Raw genomic sequence first — 23,337 nt, forward strand, 5'->3', positions numbered from 1 at the left:
ATGTAAATTATATGTCAATTTTTAAAAACTCAAGAAAATGAACATACTACAGTTGCACACAAGAACATAAATGCATCCCAAAAACATAATATTGGCAAGAAAATCAAAACATAATCTTTAAGTAAGTGATGTAACTAAAATGAAGAGCAAAGAAAGTAAATTCCAGAGACTTCCAGCAAGATGGAGGAATAGGTGGACGCACCGTACCTCCTCGTACAACCAAAATTAGAAAACCAATAATTTACAACAATAATTTACTATCAGAATAACACCCAGATCCGGCAGAGGATTTATCTGAATGGAAGTCGGGCAGCCAAGAAGTTGAAGTAGACGCGTTCATCCGGACTGGTAGGAGAAGACGAGCCGGGCGCGCGTGGGGCTGGGTCCACGGCGCGCGGAGGTCGGGGGAAGGTTTGGCGCGAAATCGGCGCAAAGCCATCCAGGGGCTCAAGAAGGCAGCGGTGATCCCTGAGTACGAAAGCTGCGGCTGGCAGACCCAGAGGGGTAGCGATTGTGGACCAGGGCAGAACTCGCGGCCCAGAAGCCCAGAAAAGGGTCTGAGTCCAGGGGAACGGAACTACCGCCATTGTTTTCTCCCGCCCCGCTCCCGCTCCCGCCCCGCCCCCCACATATAACATCACAATCTAGCGACTGGGGTGCTCAGCCCCGGTGAGCACCTAAGGCTCCGCCCCCCCACCGTAACAAGAGCAACCAGACCAGAAAATAAAAGGAGAGAGACAGGGGAAAAAAAAATATGTTTTCAACAGAGCAGATCAGTCCCCCAGGACTCATCTTTTTGAGCGACCAAGAATTAGCCAGTCTATCAGATGCGCAGTTCAAAACACTGGTGATCAGAAAGCTCACGGAACTGGTTGATTTTGGATGAAATTTAGATGAAAGAATGCAGATTACCATAAAACAGATGCAGGAAGACACGCGGAGGAGAGCCAATAGTGAAAGGAAGGAATATGAGTCTCAAAACAATACAGTGGACCAGAAGGAAGATACAATCAACCAAGCAGGAAAGCACGATGAAATAAGAATTCAAAAAATTGAGGAAAAGATTAAGAGCATCCAAGACACCTTTAAACGTTCCAATATCCGAATTATAGGGGTACCAGAATCGGAAGGGGAAAAGCAACAGATTGAGCACATATTTGAACAAATAATAAAGGAGAACTTCCCCAATCTGGCAAAGGGAACAGTCTTCCAAGAAATCCAAGAAGCTCAGAGAGCCCCAAAGAAGTTGGACCCAAGAAGAAACACACCAAGGCACATCATAATTACATTAGCCAAGGTAAAAACAAAGGAGAGAATCCTAGAAGCAGCAAGAAGTAAGGGGACAGTCACCTACAAAGGAGTTCCCATCAGACTGTCAGCTGATTTCTCCAAAGAGACCTTACAGGCAAGAAGGGGCTGGAAAGAAATATTCCAAGTCATGAAAGACAAGGACCTACATCCCAGATTGCTCTATCCAGCAAAGCTCTCATTTAGAATGGAAGGGCAGATAAAGTGCTTCTCAGATAAGGTCACGTTAAAGGAGTTCATCATCACCAAGCCCTTATTTTATGAAATGTTAAAGGGACTTATCTAAGAAAGAAGATAAAGAAAGACCATGTATAGTAAAAGGACAGCAAACTCACAAATATTAACAACCACACCTAAAGCAAAACCAAAGAAACTAAGTAAACAATTAGAAACAGGAACAGAACCACAGAAATGGAGGGCACATGGAGGGTTAGCAGCAGGGGGGTGGGAGAGGAGAGAGAGGGGAAAAGGTATAGAGAATAAGTAGCATAGAATGTAGGTTGAAAATAGATAGGGGAGGGCAAGAATAGTACGGGAAATGTAGAAACTAAAGAACTCATAAGTATGACACATGGACATGAACTAAAGGGGGAAATGTGGGTGGGAGGGGGTACAGGGTGGAGGGGAGAGAAGGGGAAATAGGACAACTGTAATAGCATAATCAATAAAATATATTTAAAAAAAAAAAAAAGAAAGTAAATTCCATAAAAGTCAGCATAGCGGTTAACTTTGAGGCAGTGTAAGGAGGTAGAGATCGGGAAGGGGCCTAAGGGATAGGGCTACTTCAACTATACTGGCATTTTTCTTTCTTTTTTTCCTAGGGTTACGTGAGTAATTACTTTGTGGCACTTTACTAACCTATCATTCATATTTTACATCCTTTTAAAAGAAAACAAGCCAAGTAACTCAGGGTAAATTATAAAAGGGTATATTCTTATATCATAAGATATATGTATTTTCAGAGGTATTAGGCATTCATATCTTGGCTATACCATTTATTAGATGTGTGACTTAGACAGGTTTCTTAACCTTCCTCAATCTCAGTTTACTAATCTATAAAAAAGTATTCTATCTTTTCTTGAGCAATGGCTAAAAAATTTAGACTTCTATATTTTATAACATTACAATCTACAAATATTTTTACATCCATAAACTGGAGGCTATTTTCCCTAGAGAGTAAGGACACAAACTGGTAATCTGGGTAATTCTGACATGGACTTATGACTAGATTCTTGAAAGCTCAACTCCTTCAGGAGGGTAGGATGTTTATTTGTCTACATACTGATCGAAAGTCAACCTATGTACACTCAAATGAAGAAGTTAGAATCAAATTATATAAACCAAGATGATTAGAATCAGTCCTGGACTTTACCCCATTTGTTCTTACAAATAAATAATAACACAATTAGTAAAACATATGCACAGTGTTGCTACTAACTACATGACTATACCTTACTCAATACCTAAGTTTCAGAAGACACAGAAAAACAATTATTTCATATAGATACTTCAATCAATGTTATGTACTAAGTTAGTCATCATAATCAGGCCTTTACTCTAGTGTACTCTAGTACACAAACTATGAAATATAGACAGTGTGAACAAACCAATTCTGGTGGTTCTCTAATAAATGTAGAAAGTAGTATTTTTAAGAGTATAACTGCCAACTGCCAATTTTAATAGCAGTGACTGTACTGATACTTTTAAAATTAAGATCTGAATACATATATATATACACATTCTAGCCCATAATTTTCTTAATAAAATGGTTTTCACAATATCTGACCTCTCGTGAATATATTTTTCCCAAACATCGTCATTCACATTTGCATATAACTAGCACCCACAAACAAGATAATATTTGTAGATCCACGTAGAAATTCCTGAAGCATGTTGGGAACTCAATTATTCTAAACTAACTGGATAACCTAAACCAGTGATCATGAAACCATCTGTAATATTCTAAATAAAATTATCTATAAACACTAGAGGGTGCTCTAATTCAACAGTCCTCCTATGTGGCTTTGATCCCTAAAAGGATTTCTTGATTAAAGATATTCTTCAGCAACAAGTATTTTTGCATCGGAAATAGTACATGGAAATAATTTATGAGACAAAATTCTTCCAGAATATATACAAAACTGTAGAATCCACTGAAATCATTTTTACAGTACAATTACTACATATTTCATGTTTTGTTAGGTGGAGAGAACAGAAAATAAGTACAGAACAAGTATAAGATGGTCCTTCACTATTATGGAAAGTAACACTGAGTTCATACAGTTAAGAGAAGATATACCATACCTCACAGACTGAAGGTAAAGGACATTACAAAATGAATTTGGTAAAAGACATAGTAGCTCAATTTCAATTTTACTTGCTAAGTATTAAGACAGATACCTTTGTAAAGGTATTTGAAAGTCATCATTTAAACAGCAAATAAAAGTGATTCTGCTATAGGATACTGTCTCCTGTCTTAAGAAAATACTTTTTAACTAAATAGCTCCAGAAAATTATAAAAGAAAATAATCTAAGATCTTGCATATCCAGAATAAAAATAAAATATCAATATAAATTTTCATAAAGCACAGGTGCTAGTTTTTTAATTTATTCTTAATATGTTCATAAGCTCAATCACAAGTCTTTAAATATTTCCAAACTGACAGTAAAGTGTATGTTGTTGCCTACTGGCAATCCAGAAATGTCCCCTGGAACACGAGTTTTCAACAGACAGCATTAGACAGTCACAAATAACAAAGACGAATACCTAGGAAAACCTATCACCTATGTATTTCAAGAAATTGGCTGTTAACGAGGTACTATTTAATCCTAAAGAGTATTTCACCTTTTAAAATGTTTACCAAGATAAAAATAGATTATAAATATTTCTAAAAATTACACACCCAAAATCAATCAATTTCTTTCAACCTCTCTCTCACACACAAATACACACAAACCCCTATGCATGTGTATGAATACACACTCACTGCTCACTCACATGCAATCCATTCCACAAGAAGAGAGTTCCTGGTTTTATGCCTCTCTCTCACTTCATTCCATAACGAATTACCAACAGGCTTCAAAACAATCTTAAACAGTAGCACCTGTTGGTGGAGGGTCACTTCAAATGTACAGTAGTCCCAGATAAACTGTTCCAGATTAACAGAATACAGCACTAGGGAATAGCCAGAGATATAATTGAACCAGGGTCACAAACCACCTACATTCAAGAAACCAAAATACATGGCATTCAAAGAACTAATTAGATTGCTGGAGCCCAAAGAAATTCTGAACATAGAATTTCAGAACGTTGTGTTATAGTCTGAAGTATATATTGGCACCTATATTCTTTTGGCACTCACTTTTCCTTTTCATCTTTATCTGCCTTGCATTTGCCAGATTCCTAGGGCCCCCAATTACACTCTATATGCCCAGCTGCCAACTTCCCTATTCAATGTCACATCAATTAATATGTTCTATTCAATAGGCGACAGCACACACATTCATTAGAGGTTAATATCTGAAATGTTAACATATCTGTCCTTTCAAGAAGGTCTTCTGCAACATTATATACACGTCCATCAACAGAAAAACATGGCTCTGAGACAGCCAGTTACCCGGAACATTTAGTGCTTTTTAACAAGTCTGAAGTCACACCATTACAAACACTGTATTTTGGAGTTTCCACACATAATCCTAGTTTCCACAACATGATCATAGCTTTCACTGATATTTGTAGCTTTTGTCCATAAGTCTGAAAAGTATAGGGCCTACATAAGTGGAAAATTGGGGTAGAAATATGTAATTTTATTTAGAAAACACCAACTTTCATTTCTTACTTTATGTGACATAAAAATTTACAAATTGTAAGACTACAATATTCTATTCAAATCATAGTTAAGAGGAATACCTGCTTCCATGATTCCTAAATCCGGCTGCCAAACTAATAGTCTCTGTTGTAATTTCCACTTTCCGTTACACTTCCAAAGAAATCCGTTATTAGGACGTTTTTAGGATCCCTCTGAAAAAAGATCAGTGCGATGTCCAGGAGTAGACACACATAGACTCTTTTGGACACACCTGAAACTGCGAAAAAATATATAAGAATTAATAAATACACATTGGTGCCTACATATACATACAACTTTTTATTAAATCCAGTACACAACACAGTAGACTGCAGGGTATTTTGATAGCTCCCCCAACCTGAAGCAACTACTGTTTCTAAAGATAAAAGTTGCACAGCTATTCTAGTGCTTGACATTTTAAGAAAGCTACATAGACATAAAACAGGTGATAAAATGAAAGCTGTCAGGGTGAGGGGAAAACATCCACCTTTTGAATCATTGGTACACAGTGTATTTGAACCCTTCAGTCTATGAGAACTCACATGCAACATTATGACAAGAGACTAGTTTTTTCCCTGCATCTGCATCGCCTTAGGGAGGCGGGTGCTCTACCCAGGTGGCTTTTTTAAAACCTTTTGTTAATCATAAGCCTTCATTCAAATTTTAATTCAAATAAAAAGTTACATGGTAGATCAATATGTAAAAAAAAAAATGATGAGACTAGAGGTGCAATGGCTCTCAGGAAGTTCAAGCACAGCCTCCCCACTAGAGATCCCCCTTGCTCTCCTGCTGTGAACCTATGGAGACCAGTCCATAAATCAAGTAACTTTCTTAATTTATTCATGATGAAAATAAGCCCACAATACCTTCAGACATGAGTGCTATACAGAATATAGTCAAAAAACCATGACTTCATTGCTACACAGCTCTAATAATAATTTTTAAGTTAATCTTATTTCCCAATATTCCCCATCAGTGAATTACCAAAGACAGAGCATACCCAGCAAGCATAAAAAGTACCTATCATTACATACACTTCCCACTGTTACCTTCCAGAAACAAAAATTGATTAAGACATGGTTCTGTCCTCAAGGCTTCTAGTCAGAGATGAATAAACATAGCAAGATAGAAAAAAAGGTGATAGGTTCTAATTCAGAATAAACTTCTTATAGTTTCAGGTTAAGAAAAAAAGAGGGAGTGGGATTTAAGCTATTTTCTGAACAAAAGGGACTATTGCAGATGAGGTATAAGAGCATTCCTAATAAAGGCACAGCCACAGAGATGTATAAGGCAAATAACCTAGTTTGGCAGAAGCATGGGATGTATGAGGAATACTTTAACGGCCTTCTAGTAAGGGCCCAGGGCCACAGCACTTGCCCACCTGTGTAGACAAGACCATCTAAACAGATCATCACAAACATGACAGGAGAGGGGTGTGGCAGGCAGAGCAGCTGTAATTTATGAAACGGTGCTCTAAGCACTGTGTATGCAATTGGTAGACAATCTCATTTAAGCTCACCAATAAGTTTGAGCCACATAAAAATTATTCTTTCTACTTCAGGCTAAGGCTCAATGAAATTAAGTCATCTGCCTAATATCACACTGCCTTCCCGGTTCAGGAAGCAATAAAAGCAAATACAAAGAAGAGATCAGGATATAAATTAAGAAGCAAAGAAGGAAAAAAGGCTGGGGGAAACTCAAGAAAATAAAGTAAGGAAGGATAAAACAGATGAAAGTCTGAAGAAATAAAGTAAAAGACAAAATAGACAGAAACTGAAGTCCTAGGTACACTGTGAAGTCATTCCTATATGAGCAACTTGGTGAGCTTCATAGTTACCAGAAGAAGAAAAGTATAATTGAATGAGCTTGGGAAACACTAAATAATATTATCTTCTTCTCTGTTGATAAATAATCAATAATAATTAATAAATACTTTATTAATAAAGTATAATAATACTTTGAAGTCATTCCTCCCTTCAAGAATGTTTTTTTTTTTTTAATCTGATTTTCTTATCCTCAACAGCATAATGACCCACAGGTCCTGTTCATTATTCAGCTTAAATTTCAATAATCTCTCACAGAATCTCTGCACTCTAGCCAGCTTCTATGTTTATTACCAAAGATAAGGATCATCTAGTATTCCAACTTCTGTGCCTCTGCAGCTATTCCATCTTCCTAGAGTATGCTATACTTTTGTTCTTTCAAACCTGAAAATCTACCACTTCCAAGACAAATTTTAATCACTAATCCCACTGTATTCAAGACCCATATAAACGTGCATTGTTGTCATGTACTCCACTCATTCAATAAACATTCACTGAGCATCAACAATACTATATACACATATAGTAACGGTATAGTAAAACCAGTTACTATATGTAATTAATATCCATGGGGTATAAGATGTATAAAGCATGATGATGCTTATACCTCTTATTTAAGAAACTCAGTCTCAAGGGAACATTACGATGACAAACAATTACAGAGCAATATTAAAAGCATAATAAAGGTACAAAGCAAGAGTTACATGCTCAGAGACAGAAGAATTGCCTAGAGGATCCAGAGACTTCATATAACAGGTGATATTCTATAAATGTGCTCTTCAACTGTTACCAATGACACTATACATTTTTAAGGGACTAAACAAGTCTAGTTTTTCTGCCCCCTGAAGCCCTTAATATAGTTCTCTGAATGCAACTGATACTCAACAAATTTTACTATGTACACATAATCCAACAGAAAATGGGTATTTATACATAATATCTAGAGATATATTGTCAAATCACTATATGAGTAGTGTTTAACTTCAAGGAAACAGATCATTCTTACTGAACAAGATGTTAAAATAATCATTCAACTACAATTCAGTTAATGAATTGATGTGGAAGGGCTGGATGAAATTAGTGGGGAATGTTTATTTAAAATTAAATATTTATGGCCCTGGCTGGCATGGCTCAGTGGATTGAGCACCGGTCTGATAACCAAAGGGTTGCCAGTTCAACCCCAGTCAGGGCACATGCCTGGGTTGTGGGCCAGTAGAGGGTGCATAAGAGGCAACCACACATTGATGTTTCTCTCCTTCTCTTTCTCCCTCCCTTCCCCTCTGTTTAAAAACAAATAAATAAAATTCTTTAAAAATGAAATATTATAGAGCAATAAAAAATCATGAAATCTTGCCCATTTATGATAACATGGATGGACCAGAGGGTTTTATGCTAATGCAATAAGTCAGACATAGAAGGAAAAATACCATATGGTTTTACTTATATGTGGAATCCTGAAAAAGAAAACAAAAAAGAAAACAAACAGACTCACAGAAACAGAGGACCAAAGGCATAGCTGCCAGAAGGGAGGGTGATGGGGTGATGGATGAAAAATGGTTGAAAGGAATACAGTCAATAATATTGTGGTAAGTTTGCACTGTAACAGATGATATTCAGATAATTAGTGGGGTGATAACATTGTAAGGTATAAAAATGTTGACTCACTATATTGTACACCTGAACTAATACAACTAATATAATACTGTATATAGACTATACTTAAATTTTAAAAAACTAGCAATTTTGAGCAATAAAAAATTAGCCTCCTCAGTGTTTCAAACATATTTTCAATGGCAGAAGTATTTTTTAAATTCATTAGACATTTAAAATGTGAGGTGCATTTATTGTGAACTTTTGAGACAGAATGTCATGTATTACATAAATATAAAATATATAATCCAAAAGAGTGAATAAACTTTTAAAATTAAGGTAACTGGAATTTAGGTGACTATAATTTTCTTACAGATAAAGTAGCATTATCAAAAGTTTTAATATTCAAATTTGTATCAACTGTAACAGGCATAAAAATATATAAATTTTAAAAAATGTAAATAGTAAATATAATAGTCCTCTATTATTCCAATTTGATAGCTTACAGCAGTGGGTTTTCAGAATTTGCAGTAGAACCCCTGTAATAAAAAACTTACCTGAAAGGTTTCTATGTAATAAAAGAGATCAGTGCAAAGCTACTTGGCTAAAGTGCGAAGTCCAGAGTCCCATCTACTCAGCCCTGCTGCATCCTGAAGCCAAATTGAAGGCAGGAACAGTGTCTGCCTCTTCACCAGGGAATAGCCAGTGCCTGGCACTTGGCAGTTACTCAAGTAATATTTGAATGAATAAAAAAGATTATAAATTAACTGGGATAAAAGTGAATGTCACTGATGTACAGTTATCTAATCTAGAATTACTCTTTCAAGCTTTTGTTATGCCTACTTTCAACGGCAACCTCAAAGTAGATTTATTAAAAAAAATACAGCCAGTACAATGAAGTCAGGGGAAAAAGTGAGCTAAATTCAACAGGCCATGTCAAAACACTGTATTAGAAGTTGTAAATAAAACTGCATAAAATATGTAAGAAAGGTTCCCTCTCTTCCAAGAACGTTGTCCCATTAAGACACTCACACTCAATTATGAAGACAAAAATTAGATAAGACTTGGTAAATGGTATAAAAGCCCTGAAAACAGGAAAGAATTTGGGAAGACCTCCAGGATCTGATTTGACTCCTGAAAAATGGTGGAATTTTTTATATGAATCTAAAAAAAGTACATTTCTGGTAGGGAAAAGAATAGAGCAAATGAATGAAAATAGCAGGTACCTCAAGGAATTTAGCAAGTTAACTGGGCTAAATTTTTAGGCCTCTTGTAGTAAAAAAGCAGATACTATTGCAAAGGGAGATTCAAAAGTTTTCAAAGTCTACCATTCAGCATACTACATAGTACCCTAGTAGTACAGGAGTAACAGACTTCACTGATCATGTTAAGATTAGCATACCTATGAGCTATAATAAAATCAAGTTAAATACTTACCAGATCATTCATATTAGTTTGGCTAGCTGGATAATTTCTTCCAAAAATTCCAAGACATAAAATGTGTATCTATCCATAAGGTGAACTCCAATTGCAGGATCAGGTTGATGCTACAAAAAAGCAAAACATATACAATGGCATATTATTCAGCCATAAAAAAGAAAGAAATGGATGAACCTTCAGGGTATTATGCTAAGCGAAATAAGGCAGATGGAAAGACAGACACTGTATAATCTCCCTTATATGTGGAATAAAAAATAACAATAATAAAACAAGCTCATAGATGACGAGAACAGATGGGTGGTTGCCAGAAGCCATGGAGATAGGGAATGGGTAGGATGGCTGACAAGAGTTCAAAAGGTAATAAACCTCCAGTTATAAAATAAAGCAGTTATGGGTATGTAATTTATAGTTATGGCAACTATCAATAATACTGAATTGCATATTTGAAGTTGCTAAGATAGTACATCTTAAAAGTCTCATCACATGAAAAAAATTCTGTGACTATGTATGGTGACAGATGTTAATTATACTTATCCTGGTGCTCATTTCACAAAATATACAATAGCAAATCATGTATACACCTGAAGCCAATATAAATGTATGTCAGTTATACCTCGATAAAAAAAATTTTTTTAAAGCAAGCAAAAAAAGTGTATGTCTAATAGCATCATTATAACAAATGTTTTAAACATAATCAAAATTTCCTTCCAAGGTGTTAAACAGTCTAAAAAAATAGCAGATGGGATTAAGCATAATAAGCAATTTTGAGAACAGCTGCACGTTCCCAAAGACAATGCAGTTTACAAATCAGAAAATGTACCTACCGAGAGTGAATCTTCTCCACTTGGCTACTAGCTAAAGCCATTATGTTAGGAGAATAAAATCGCTCATACATGGACGCTCCTTGACAAGTATCAATAATATAAACAGTAGCTCGTTGTAGCTGAAAGAAAAGTGGTAATATCTTGACATGAACCATGTCTGTTAATGATATACAGACTAATATTTTTACAATACTCCCATAACATGTTCAAGTTATATCTTAGTCATTTTCATTTAGTTAAAAATTGAGACTTTTCAGTAGTTCCCACTATAAACCTGATATTAGAAATATTAAAGGTATAACCCCTGTCCAGGAAAACCACCTCAACAGGGAGTAGTTTTTGTGCCCCAAACCCTTTCCCCCTCCCTTATCTATGCCCCATAAGTCAGAATCTAAATGAATACTGAATATTGAATTCAACGAATACCTATCTGGTATTCATGCTGCCCCAGAAACTGATCTACCTTCAGCCAAAACCCCCCCAAAATACTCAAAAAGCTTAAAATCTAACTGCAAAATAGACTCTTAAACGGAGTAAGTGTTAAAACTATTTACTGAGAGCCTACGACCTGCCTGACCAAGCTAGGAATAGTAAGCCCTCACAGCGCTAGCACCTGACAAAGTCAAAGTGCTCCAAGAGCTTGAGAAAGGAACAGAAGGACTCTAAAGAAAGACAGGTCAAGGTAAAGGTGATGTCTGACGCTGGGCAATGAGGAGAGAGTGCCATTTGGATCCAACAAAGAAAGGAAAAAAAAACGCATTTCAGCACAGACAAAGCTTGTACTAAGCAACTAAATGTGAATAAGTATAAATGTCTGGGAAAGGAGAACAGATCTGTGTAGCTAGGATTTAGATAATTTGGGGAAATGAAGGTAAAATTCCTGTTCAGAAAGGTAGGTAAGGTCAATGTGTAATGTAAAGAATGCCATATAAAGTTTGGGTCTTATATCCTATAAGTTTCAAAAAAGCTACGGAAGGTTTTTTTGAAGTTGAAAAAATAGAGTAAGCTCTATGTTTTATAAGACCTGCCTAACTAGTGAAAGTAGGAGTAGGTAAGTTTTCTCTGAGGTATCTCTCAGACATTGGATCTAAGCAAATAGCTAACACTGCACCTAGAAAATAAAGTAAGTAATCTTGAATCACAATATCTGAGCAGGTGACAGAAGGCACAGTTAACATGACATGTCTTCTGAGACAGCAACAGTGGAGGCCCCTGAGGATCAGAAACATCTAAGGTTAAGTGAAGCAGTACAATACTGGACCACATGGGCATGAATCCTAGTGCTGGCACTTCCTAGCTATGCAAAATTTGGCAAGTTACTTCATCTGTTTACTTCAATTTATTCATTTGTGAAAAACAGTAATAATAAAAGCATTTATCTCATGGAGTTGTTATTAAAACTAATCAGACATTACATGTAAAACACAGTGCCCAATACCTACCATATATTCAATAAATGTTAAGTTTTAAAATAAGAAAAACCAGTAACTAGCAAAATCTTCCTCTTTGATATTTCCATATATTTTGTGTGTGCTTTAATTCAATATTTATAATTTTGGGGGGGGTGGGGGAGAATTCGAGCTAAACAGGAAAAGTCAAAACTTATCCATTCTCTTGCATTCTTCCCAGAACTCCCAGAGCAAATGAGAGCCCTAAAATGGAATTTCTCTTCTCTGTTAAAACTGATGAACTTTTGCCCATCCTGGCCCCTCCCTCCTGTCATAACAGAGGAGCTGACCCTTCATCTTAAGGTTCACATAGCTCTTCTTGCATTGGTCCTCTTCTACCTCTTGGGAATCTCATATATTCTACTTGGGCTTATAATTCAATATTTATAATACTGAATTTGTAGCATAGCTATATACATATACCTCTCTGTTCTACTATATTTTAAACTCTTTCAAAGCAAATAAGCATCATATTCCCCTCTGTACCATATGTTTAGAAGGTAACCTACAGGTGTTATTGAAGGTATTCAAGTTGAAAGCAGTTTTATTGCTATTTTAAATTCACTTAATAAGGTCATATGACAACTTTTAACAAAAGAGATGCTTACCATTAAACTACTAACAATATATCATCCCTAATGCGAGTCAAGTTACAAATTTTATACTCATCATAATTTCAACATTTTTGTCAAAGAAGAATTAATGATTGTTATCACACTGTGGGCCAGATAATGTGCAAAAAGTGAGAATAGGTACAAGCTGGAAAAAAAGTCTATGTTCATAATCCCCCTAATTAATAAGGAACTTGGTTAATGGGAATCTTATTTCATCCAAGGAGAATGCTAAATAACAAGGTTAACTTTTTTGAAGCTCTTTAATAACCCTGAGTTTCTCTTTTAAAAATAACTCCATTCAGTTGAAATAACAAATACAAATCTAAAAGAAGTGATTCAAATAAATTAAAGTCTCATAAAATAAGACCTACAAATCTACTAACCATGGAAAAATTAGGTGCTAATTTAACTTTTGAAAAGTAGTTATTTGCTAATTACCGTCTTTTCTGCCACATTTGTTCAAAAGCATCTGCAAGCTCTATGTTGGTAATTTCTTCAGAATCTTGAAATTTCAAGAAACCATTTCCACCATGTCCTTATAAGGAGAGTCAAAAAATATAAAATATACACACTTTTTAATGCAAACTTAAGTCATAACAATTATTAAGAACATTTGTTATTTTATATTCTAAAGTAAAAAATACTGTGAAAACAAATAAACTTAATTTTATACAAATTGGAAAGAAAATAATAATAGACTATATAAAAATAGTAGATACAATATCTTTAAGAGTTTTTCTATTTATTCAGTTATATGAAAGCATGTTATATTTTTTCACTGGCTCCATTATGATGTCAGAAATGTGTTTCCATAAATAAAAAGTCCTCAAACACCAGGTGAATCTTTTTTGGTGAGAAAAGAATGGAAGACACTAGCTAGTCCCATGGTATGCGAGTACTATTCACAGTATTATACTTGTACATAGAATGCTATACTACTATGAAATGCAGTTATCACTTAAAATTGATGCTTTTACTACTATTAAACACCATCCCAGAAAGAGTTGACCAGAAGATTGTGAAATTTAGAATGTATTATAGAACAAATCTGCCTGGATTCTAATACTAGCTTATCCACTTAATGACTCAGTTATTTTGAACAAATTACTTCTTTCTATGCCTCAGTTTCCTCAGCTGCAAAGTGAGAAATGTCTCAGTGAGACCATCAATTCCACACTTACATAGCTCCTTTGTACTGATTTTATAGAGGTACCTGCCAAAGGGCAGCGAAGTAGAAAAAAAATTGTCTATTTTAGTGTCCCCTCTGAATACATGTAGTCCTGTGAGCTCAAACGTGGTTAGCGGCTGTCTCTGTGGGGGGGAAAAACAGTTCTCCCTCTCATTAGACAACTTTATGCAGGGTACACAGCTTAGTAAGTGTAAATATATACTGGGTTTCAGCTCCCACTCACTTCTCTACTCAGACATTTACATGCAATGCACAACCCACTGTGTATCAGCTCTAAATATCAGCACCTAAACCTCTGGGTTGTTGTGAGGATGAAATGAATTGCACACAATGGTTTACAATACTGCCTTATGTATAGTGCCTCAATAAACACTAGCTATTTTTCACTTTTATTATCATATTATAATTATCAACCCTCCTATTATTTTCCTTAGGTTGGCAAACTTTTTCCGTACAGGGCCAGGTGGTAAATGTTTCAGGCTCCTGGGTCCCCTGGTCTTTGTTGCAACTACGGGACTCCGCTGTTGCAGTGTAAAAGCATCCACAGACTGCATGCAACACAGATGAATGTGACTATGTGTTTAATAAAACTTGATTTCCAAAACAGGAAACCCTTCCATGGGCCGTAGTTTACAAAATCCTATTTTAGACTACTGTAATTTCTTCCATACAAATCAACTCAGAGAAAAAAAATGTAAAATCTCTAGTTTAGTAGTATATCAAATAAAGCTAAGCTACCAGGCTATACTTCATCCTAATTACCAAAAAACCTTAAAAATTTCTTTTAACTGTTAAACTAAAATAAAATTTCTTCTGATTTATTTACTCTGCTGAGTTTATAAAGTTCACAAAGTGACTAAATTTGAAAAGCTATAAATAATTGCAGCATGATAGATAAATAAAAGTAAATCACAAAGTAGGGGTCAGTATCCACCCTGTTGTGACATCTACAAATCATTCTGCACCTGTCTTATCCTGTTTTATCATTGGTTGAATGGAATGCCCCTGAAAAAAAATTTTTAAATACCACTTGATCAACATTCATATTTACTGAATACTACTGTAAGACAGGGCACTGGTGATAGAATGAAAAACACACTATCATTGACACCTTGGAGCTCAAAAGCTAAGAAAGTCAATAAATATCCAGACAAAAAAGTAACAGTAAGTTAAATGCTAAAATGGAAACTATAGATTAGCATGGCAGTGCAAAGAGAAGAGCATACACCAGCCATGGAGATGAAAATCTTATTAGGGCAATTATAAAATATATTATACATACCAGGAAACTACTGAGGAAGAAAGGAGGCACTATTAATAATTACACTAGGACAACAGGTATAAACTAGAACGTTCCCGGGCAATTGGAAATACAGTCACCCTAGACTTAGAAAGGAAAATCACTTAGACTAACACAATAAGGAGTAATCAAGTAGGCAAAATGAACTGAGACTGCATCAATAAGCAAAGGCAATAGCTTAGGCAAACAATGTGAGGACAGAAAGAGTCCAGTGCTTGGAAGGGAATTACAAAAAGTGTAAGAACTAAAATTAAATAAATAATATATCTATAAATATGTATTATCTATTGCATATGGCATAAATCAATAAATAATAAAACTATATTATGGAGGACTTTATCCACAATGGTCTTCAAAGGAGAGACAAAAGACTACAGAAGTTTATTTCAAGAGAGCATATTTAAAATGTATTTTCATAAGCCCCACTCTAGACCAAAACTAAATCAGAATTTTAGGAAAAGGCCTAAGAATTTACATTCAGATAATCCTTATGCACACTAAAAATTGAACTCCATCATTGGAAACCAGAGTTTTAAGAAGAAGAGGGACAGATACGCAATTTCTATTAAACACTTTGGTAGAATGATTAACAGGAGGCAAAACTGAAGGCAAAGAGGCTACAGCAGGACACTAAGTAAAAGGTAATGAGTTTTACCAGGGTAATAGTAAAAAGAATAGAAATAAGAAACTAAAGGACAGCACAAAATGTTATAATGTTTTCAAATATTATTTCAAGGTGCTATATATTATAAGAAAAAGAAACTATTTAACAAATAAACTATTTTAACCAAAAATCATTTAAGGTGTTCCCATTTCTTTCCATGCAAATTCCTTGTTGGCAAGAGTTACAAAATATTCTATTATTAAATATATAAATCCTGAAATTACCTGTCATATAAATAAGAATATTGCTTCTATCATCAGAAAGAAGACGTTTCGACCGAGGAGTACTAGGTGGGATCCTCCCAGTTAATACCCGTAAAAAATTCTCCACGGTTACCTGAAAAAACAAAAAACAAAGAGAAGGAGAAATCAGATAAAAAACTTAGGAAAACCTGATAATCTGTCTTTACTTTTGAAAACATTCTTTCTTCCTTCTCTATGTATTACTTACTATTAAACTGAAAATAAAAGACAAAAAGAAATAAACTGAAAATATATTTATTTAAATATTTATCTTTAACTGCCTCTACTTAAGTACTACAAACTAACAATACTTAGAGGAAAATGAAAGTTAATTCTAAATTTAGCCCTGGCTGGCGTAGCTCAGTGGATTGAGCGTGGGCTGGGAACAAAAGTGTCCCAGGTTCGATTCCCATCCAGGGTACATTTCTGGGTTGCAGGCCATAACCCCCCAGCAACCACACATTGATGTGCCTCTCTCTCTCTCTCTCTCTCTCTCTCTCTCTGTCTCTCTCTCTCTCTCCCCCCCTTCCTTCCCTCCCTAAAAATAAATAAATAAAATCTTTAAAAAAAAAAAGAAAGTTAATTCTAAATTTAAAACTTTAAATGCTATGCAAAGTGTTGTCAAAACCTTAAATTTATAAATCTGTCTTCATAAGCAATTATTTAGGAAGATTTAAAAAAAACAAACTTGTAAATAAATTCAGGTATATAACTATTGCAATTAATCTGTACAACTACTTAGTCAATTCAATATTAGCCAGAAAGACAGGTCCATAATAAATCACAGAAATAAAACCCTGAGGAGAGATCCATAAATAATCCCAAAGTTATTATGTACCTTTGATTTTTTTAGGGCATTTTGTTACTTAAATTTCATAAGGGCTATCTTTAACAATGTGGTGAAGGCAGTGGGGGAGGAGGCATGGAGGCTGGATGAAGGGGAGGAAAGGGGGGAAAAGGGGAACATCTGTAATTGTGTCAACAATAAAAAAAGATAAATATGGTACTTGGTAACCATAATAAATTCTCTCCTGGTGAAATACACACCCCCCCAAAAAGTCATACCACTTTAAACCAGATTTCCCAACCTGGAATTTCTGGACCTCTGGGATTTTTTGAAAGCATATTTAAAGTCATGGAGAATGTAATGCTAATTTAGTTATATTATACAGCTACAAATTTAAAAAGCAGAAAATATCTCTAGCTTTCTTGTTTGACTTTTCTCTAGATCATGGATATATGTGTGTCTAAATGTGTGTGTGTGTGTGTGTGTGTGTGTGTGTGTGTGTGTGTGTTAGATGTTTGGTTTACCTTTTTCCCAGAAGACAGCAAATGTTAAGTGTTTAATAGGACTTCTTATTGGCTAACAAGGAAGGAAATTTTGGGGTCTACATTTTATAATGACTAAACAAACAAGTAAAAATTCCAATATTTATACACATTTAGTCACTGAACAACATTTTTCAATGTCTGCAAAGGGCTACAGCTACTTGCTAGATACAAGACATAAAATATAGGCCATTTCCTCAAGGAGCTTACAGCCTGGAAGGAGACAGATATGCTTTTAAAATTTCTTCAGAACAAGCCTAGGAACACAGGAAATTGTGTCTTACTTTTGGTAGGCTTGGTAAAAGAAGGATTATCCAGGAAGATTTCATCAAAGAACACCTCAAATTTTAAATGTATTCACAATCTACTAAACTTAAAATGAAGTTTCAAGGGAGAAAATACAGTATAATGCATTATTCAAATTTACATTTTTATTTTTAATCATATGTGCATAAAAACACTAGAAGCATATTAAAAGTGGCTACCTCTAAGCAGTGAAAATATGGGTGAGTTTTTGGTTAGTCATTTTAATTTTTCCACAATGAATATATTTACTAAAAATATAAAACTTAAATTTTAGGTCAAATATAAAAAAATATAATACATTTACTATAAAAGAAACTCAACACAGGAAAACTCTCTAAAATACTCTCATAAAAACCAAGATAAAATTGTTTTATCCTAAATACATATTTAAGATATTCATCTTGTGACAGTTTTATTTATATATTGTTTCCTTAGCATGAACTCAAGACAGAATTATATCAAAAGCTTTAGTGATAATTGTATACAAAGTTTAAAGACAAAAAATAAGACTATTTTATTCAACCAGTGTTTTAGAGCTTAAAAATAACAATAACTACATTTCAAAAATGTTGCTAAGTCAAACAATTTACCTCATAACTTCTATAATCTACTTCCACATCATCTCCATACACATTTAGTTCCATATTCTTGTGACTAAATACTGTGGCAGGTTTGGGGTTCCTGGGGTTGCAGGCCATATCATCTGCAAGCATCAGAACAATGTGACTAGAAAAAAATTCAGAGAATACATTATTTAAATAAAATGAAAAAGTTAAAAACAGCCACATTTTGTTTGTATCATGTAGCAGTTATGTGCATTCTTTTCTTCATTAAAAATAACTCAACATAATTATTGAGTACATATTTAACAGAACTATTTTTTCATATTTTTATGTAGTACAAGTTTTAAAGTAGAGAAATTGGAGCAATCTGGCATGAATTTATATGTAGAATTTGAGTCACTAATTTAAATTTTTTCACAACAAAGTATACGTTATGCCATATAGAAAGGGGAAGCTGGAGGAGCTACACTGTCCTCCCCAAACATTTAGAAACAAGTTAGTAATGTTTGACATCCTCAGGACTTATACAGTCCGCATTAAACTATGATATTCCAAAGAACCTGACTTTCAGAAGCACAAATGCTTAATTAAGAATAGGAGACATGCAATCCATCAGCAAGTACAATCAGTGTATCATAGGAACACATCTCCAATCCAATCACTTTTCACTGGTCCCCTCCATCTCCCTCATATCAGCCAGCCACCATCATTTCTCAACGAGGTGCTATTAAAATAGCTCCCCCACCTGGCTTCCTGCTCCCATTTGCACCTTTTTACAGTTCATTCTCCTTATAACCACCAGGGTAATCTTCCTTAAATAAGTCAGATCATCAAACTTTCTTACTTTAAAACCCTCTAAGGACTCCCCACTGTAATTAGAGAAAAAATCAAAACTCCTTACAATACAAGAGGGTGTCAAACTCATTTTCACTGTGGGCCACATCAGCTTCTCGGTTGCCTTCGAAGGGCCAAACATAATTTTAGGACTGTACAAATGTAACAACGCCTTAACAGTTAAATGAAAGCTTGGCGCTGCTGCCAGGTAGAAACAAGGTTCTGGGCCAGGTAAAACAAGGTGGAGGGCCAGATTCGGCCCTTGGGCCCTGTGTTTACCACCTGTGCCTTACAAGGTCTAAAAAGCTCAATTAACATGGTTCTGTATCACTCTAACTTTAGCCCCTACCACTCGTCTACAGCAGGGGTGTCCAACCTGTGGCTCATAATGGCAACGAATGCAACCCAACACAAAATCATAAATTTACTTAAAACATTATGAGATTTTTTTTGTGATTACATGTCACAATGTATTTAATGTGTGGCCCAAGATGACAATTATTATTCCAGTGTGGCCCAGAGAAACCAAAAGGTTGGACACCCCTGCCACTGACCTTTCTGTTCTATGAATATGGCAAGTCTTTCCCACTTTAGGGGCTACTGACCAAATTTGACTTGTCTCCTCCAAATCTTCCTATCATTCTAATCTCAGCTAAGGTACTCTATTCTCATTATGTGTCTTACTTTCTACAGGTCACTTACAACCTTAAATCCCATCATCTCCCAGCAGCACGCCCACAAACTTTGCGAGGGCAGGGCTTCATCTCTCCCGTTCACCACTGTGACACTCAGGCTTCATAGCAGAGCCTGACATACAGTAGGTATTCAATCAATATCCGCTGGGTGAATGAAATACTTTCATTTTTGCATATATTTTCTTTGAAAGAAAATTACATTAATTCCTCTAAACTACTTATCATGATCTTACCATTAAGCCTGCTGAACATGAATCAGGCAATCCTTTACTATATACCTGAGCTTCGCAAAGGTAAGGGAGAAATTAATATGGCATATGTAACTAGTCTGGCAGGAGATAACAAGAAGGAAATGTTCTGCTGCATATGTTCCAAATACATTGAAGTTCAGAACTGAATCATTGTGATTCTTCTTAGAAATTGGCTAGATTTGTATTTTGAAAGGGTTCCAACTCTGTCACATTCAAAGATTAGTTATTCAGCTGTTACTGACTCATATTCACATAATTATGAAAGTTATTCCTCTTAAAATAGAAAATATCTTTTTTAATAATTTGAGATAATTAAATGACATTGTTATGATTAATCATATATTTTTGTTAAAAGCCATTATTTTTTAAAATTTTATTTTAATCATCGTTCAAGTCTATCTTTCTGTCCTTTATTCCCATTCCAGCCCACCCACCCAAACAAGCCATTATTAAACCAAACTGAACTGATCTCCCAATGTCAATATAAATGTGAGTGTTCCATTAGGCCATATTTTTGGTTTAAGATTCACTACCTACCCAATGTCAGTATCATAAAACAGTAGTATTTTCAGCTTCAAATCATAAATTCAATCAGTATTTTTCCCACAGATCATTTTATTGGAATCCATTTTTCAATTACAATTGACATAAAATATTAGTTTCAGGTTTTCCTACAGATAATTTTGAGCCTCAATATAAGTACTGTAACCCTCTGTTAACATAATCAATATACATTTAAAATTCATTTTATTTGTGGACAATAAATGAAAACCATGACAGGAAACAGATTGGATTTCAAAAGTGTAGAAGTCCAACCACATATTCTGCTCACTGTTTGTTCAGAACTGCTTGACGAAGGAAAAAAAATTCTCACTTGCTAATGATATTTAAATATATACACAAGAGTAAATTCCTTAGGTTTATAGTTCTTATAAAACTGTAAGTATAAAATTATAAATTAAAAAACTATCAAGCTAATATTCTAAAAACATTAATTCCATTTGAAGGATATGTTATTTTGCTAAAACTAAATGACTACTGTTACCTTTAACAAGAGAAAGAAGTATAACATCAGGCCTGGCTCTACAGTTCATTTTTTTCTACATTTTGACATCCACACGACAAAATAATTTGATGATACTGGAAATCTGTTCACAAAAAATATGTTATACAAAATGCAATTCATAACTTACAGACTCTGTCTACTATTCAGGAGAATAAGATTTTATATTTAACTATACTTTGCCAATAAATATTCTTTGCACACCAGTTATCATGAGATCCAACTTGACTCCTTAAAGTCTCTTTTTCGCTTGAATAACAGGTTAGCCACATAGCAGTGATTTAAGTCTTCACTGAGTGGATATCAAATCACTGCTGGAATTAAGACCAAAACAATCTACACTGAAGAAAAACTACTAATTCCCAGTAAATAATATTAGGAAGTTGTATCTTATTAAAATAAGATCCCTCAAATAATCCAATCGATATAAGAAAATTATATTTTTAGTTTGGCAGTCTTACACTACTAGGTGTGCTGACTCAATTTTCACACTTCGTTCACACCCCTGCAAAACCTACATCACACAGCAACGCACACGGGAACGTGGCCTTCTCTCAACAAAACCAAAAGAAAAAGTGAGCACTGAAATTGTATGAAGTTCAAACTGGGTTTGAATCCCAACAATATAGTGGTTATTTACATAGGTACTTTTCACATTTTTAAAATCAGGTACTCCAGAAAAGTTTAAAATAACTGTGAGGGCAAACCCATATATATCTACTAATTTCTAAGTCATATATATCTGCTACTTTAAGTACATATAATATTAGTGAAGCATAATTTCTTTCCTTTTTTAGATTAAAAAAAGAAGCTGCTAATATTTTCTTCCCTTATCACTCTTTGGATATAATCGAAATAGAATACCTTGACCATGCTTATATAGATTTTAAAGATCATAAATTAAAAAATGAAAATTTAAAACTTGTCCAAAAGGAAACATATGTGGGGGAAAAATGGTCTAAAATACTTTCCTATTACCATGTTTGCCCAACACTGAAGGAACAGGTAAGCCCTGCATCAGGACTGCTAGCTCTCTTGACCCACCTCCCTGAAATTCTTCCTGGTTCTTTCTGGGCCCATTCAGAAACCAATAACCAATGGGTAAATATATATATATATATATACATATATATATATATATATACACACACACACACACACATTTTAAATAAGTGAATAATCTGTTACCAACACAGACTATTAGAGTGTAAAATTTCAAAAGCCATAATTTTTCATTTATGATAGACCACTATTACCTTAATAAAAACTTCACCAATTGAAATTTAAATAAATTACTGTATGGGTTCAGATATCTTTAAAATGTTCACTTAAAATTGCTATACAGCCCTGACTGGTGTGGTTCAGTGGGTTGGGCGTCATTCCCACAAACCAAAAGGTCTACAGCTGGATTCCCAGTCAGGCCACATGCATGGGTTGAAGTACAGGTCCCCCTTGGGGGAGTGCAGGAGGCAATCACACACTGATGTTTCTCTCCCTCTCTTTCTTCCTCCCTTCCCCTCTCTCTAAAAATAAATAAGTTTAATCTTTAAAAAACATTGCTATCGCCCTGGCTGGCGTAGTTCAGTGGATTGAGCGCGGGCTGTGAACCAGGCATTGCAGGTTCAATTCCCAGTCAGGGCACATGCCTAGGTTGCAGGCCATGACTCCCAGCAACCGCACATTCATGTCTCTGTCTCTCTCTCTCTTTCTCCCTCCCTTCCCTCTCTAAAAATAAATAAATAAAATCTTTAAAAAAAAACATTGCTATACATTCTATAGCCATACTACTGATCAGGTACCACTACTACATAGCATCTTTAGCTACCAGAGCTAGGACCACCAGGCCTCTTTTCAGTAACATCACCATTCCAACCTAGAACAGTGGCTGCAAGTAAAGCAGCGGATTGAGGATCACAAGGATCTTTGACGCTCTCTTAAATCTCTGGTTTCTGCTCATAAGCGTCACTTTTGTTTTTCCTGACATAAATTATTCAGGATACTCTGTA

At 35.0% G+C, this 23,337-nt stretch overlaps 1 protein-coding gene across 1 annotated transcript in view; it reads right to left on the reverse strand.

Moving 5' to 3' along the window:
* The window catches only part of PIGK (phosphatidylinositol glycan anchor biosynthesis class K), a 103,335-nt gene that overhangs the window by 56,455 nt on the left and 23,543 nt on the right, over window positions 1-23,337 (reverse strand). The window contains 12 exon segments of the mRNA XM_028512916.2: window positions 5,219-5,283; window positions 5,285-5,335; window positions 5,337-5,378; window positions 5,380-5,394; window positions 10,007-10,038; window positions 10,041-10,116; window positions 10,834-10,853; window positions 10,856-10,931; window positions 10,934-10,952; window positions 13,334-13,430; window positions 16,273-16,384; window positions 18,516-18,651. Coding sequence (XP_028368717.1) covers window positions 5,219-5,283; window positions 5,285-5,335; window positions 5,337-5,378; window positions 5,380-5,394; window positions 10,007-10,038; window positions 10,041-10,116; window positions 10,834-10,853; window positions 10,856-10,931; window positions 10,934-10,952; window positions 13,334-13,430; window positions 16,273-16,384; window positions 18,516-18,651 — 741 coding nt within the window.

This window comes from Phyllostomus discolor, chromosome 5 (genome assembly GCF_004126475.2).
Source record: "Phyllostomus discolor isolate MPI-MPIP mPhyDis1 chromosome 5, mPhyDis1.pri.v3, whole genome shotgun sequence".
Taxonomy (NCBI): domain Eukaryota; kingdom Metazoa; phylum Chordata; class Mammalia; order Chiroptera; family Phyllostomidae; genus Phyllostomus; species Phyllostomus discolor.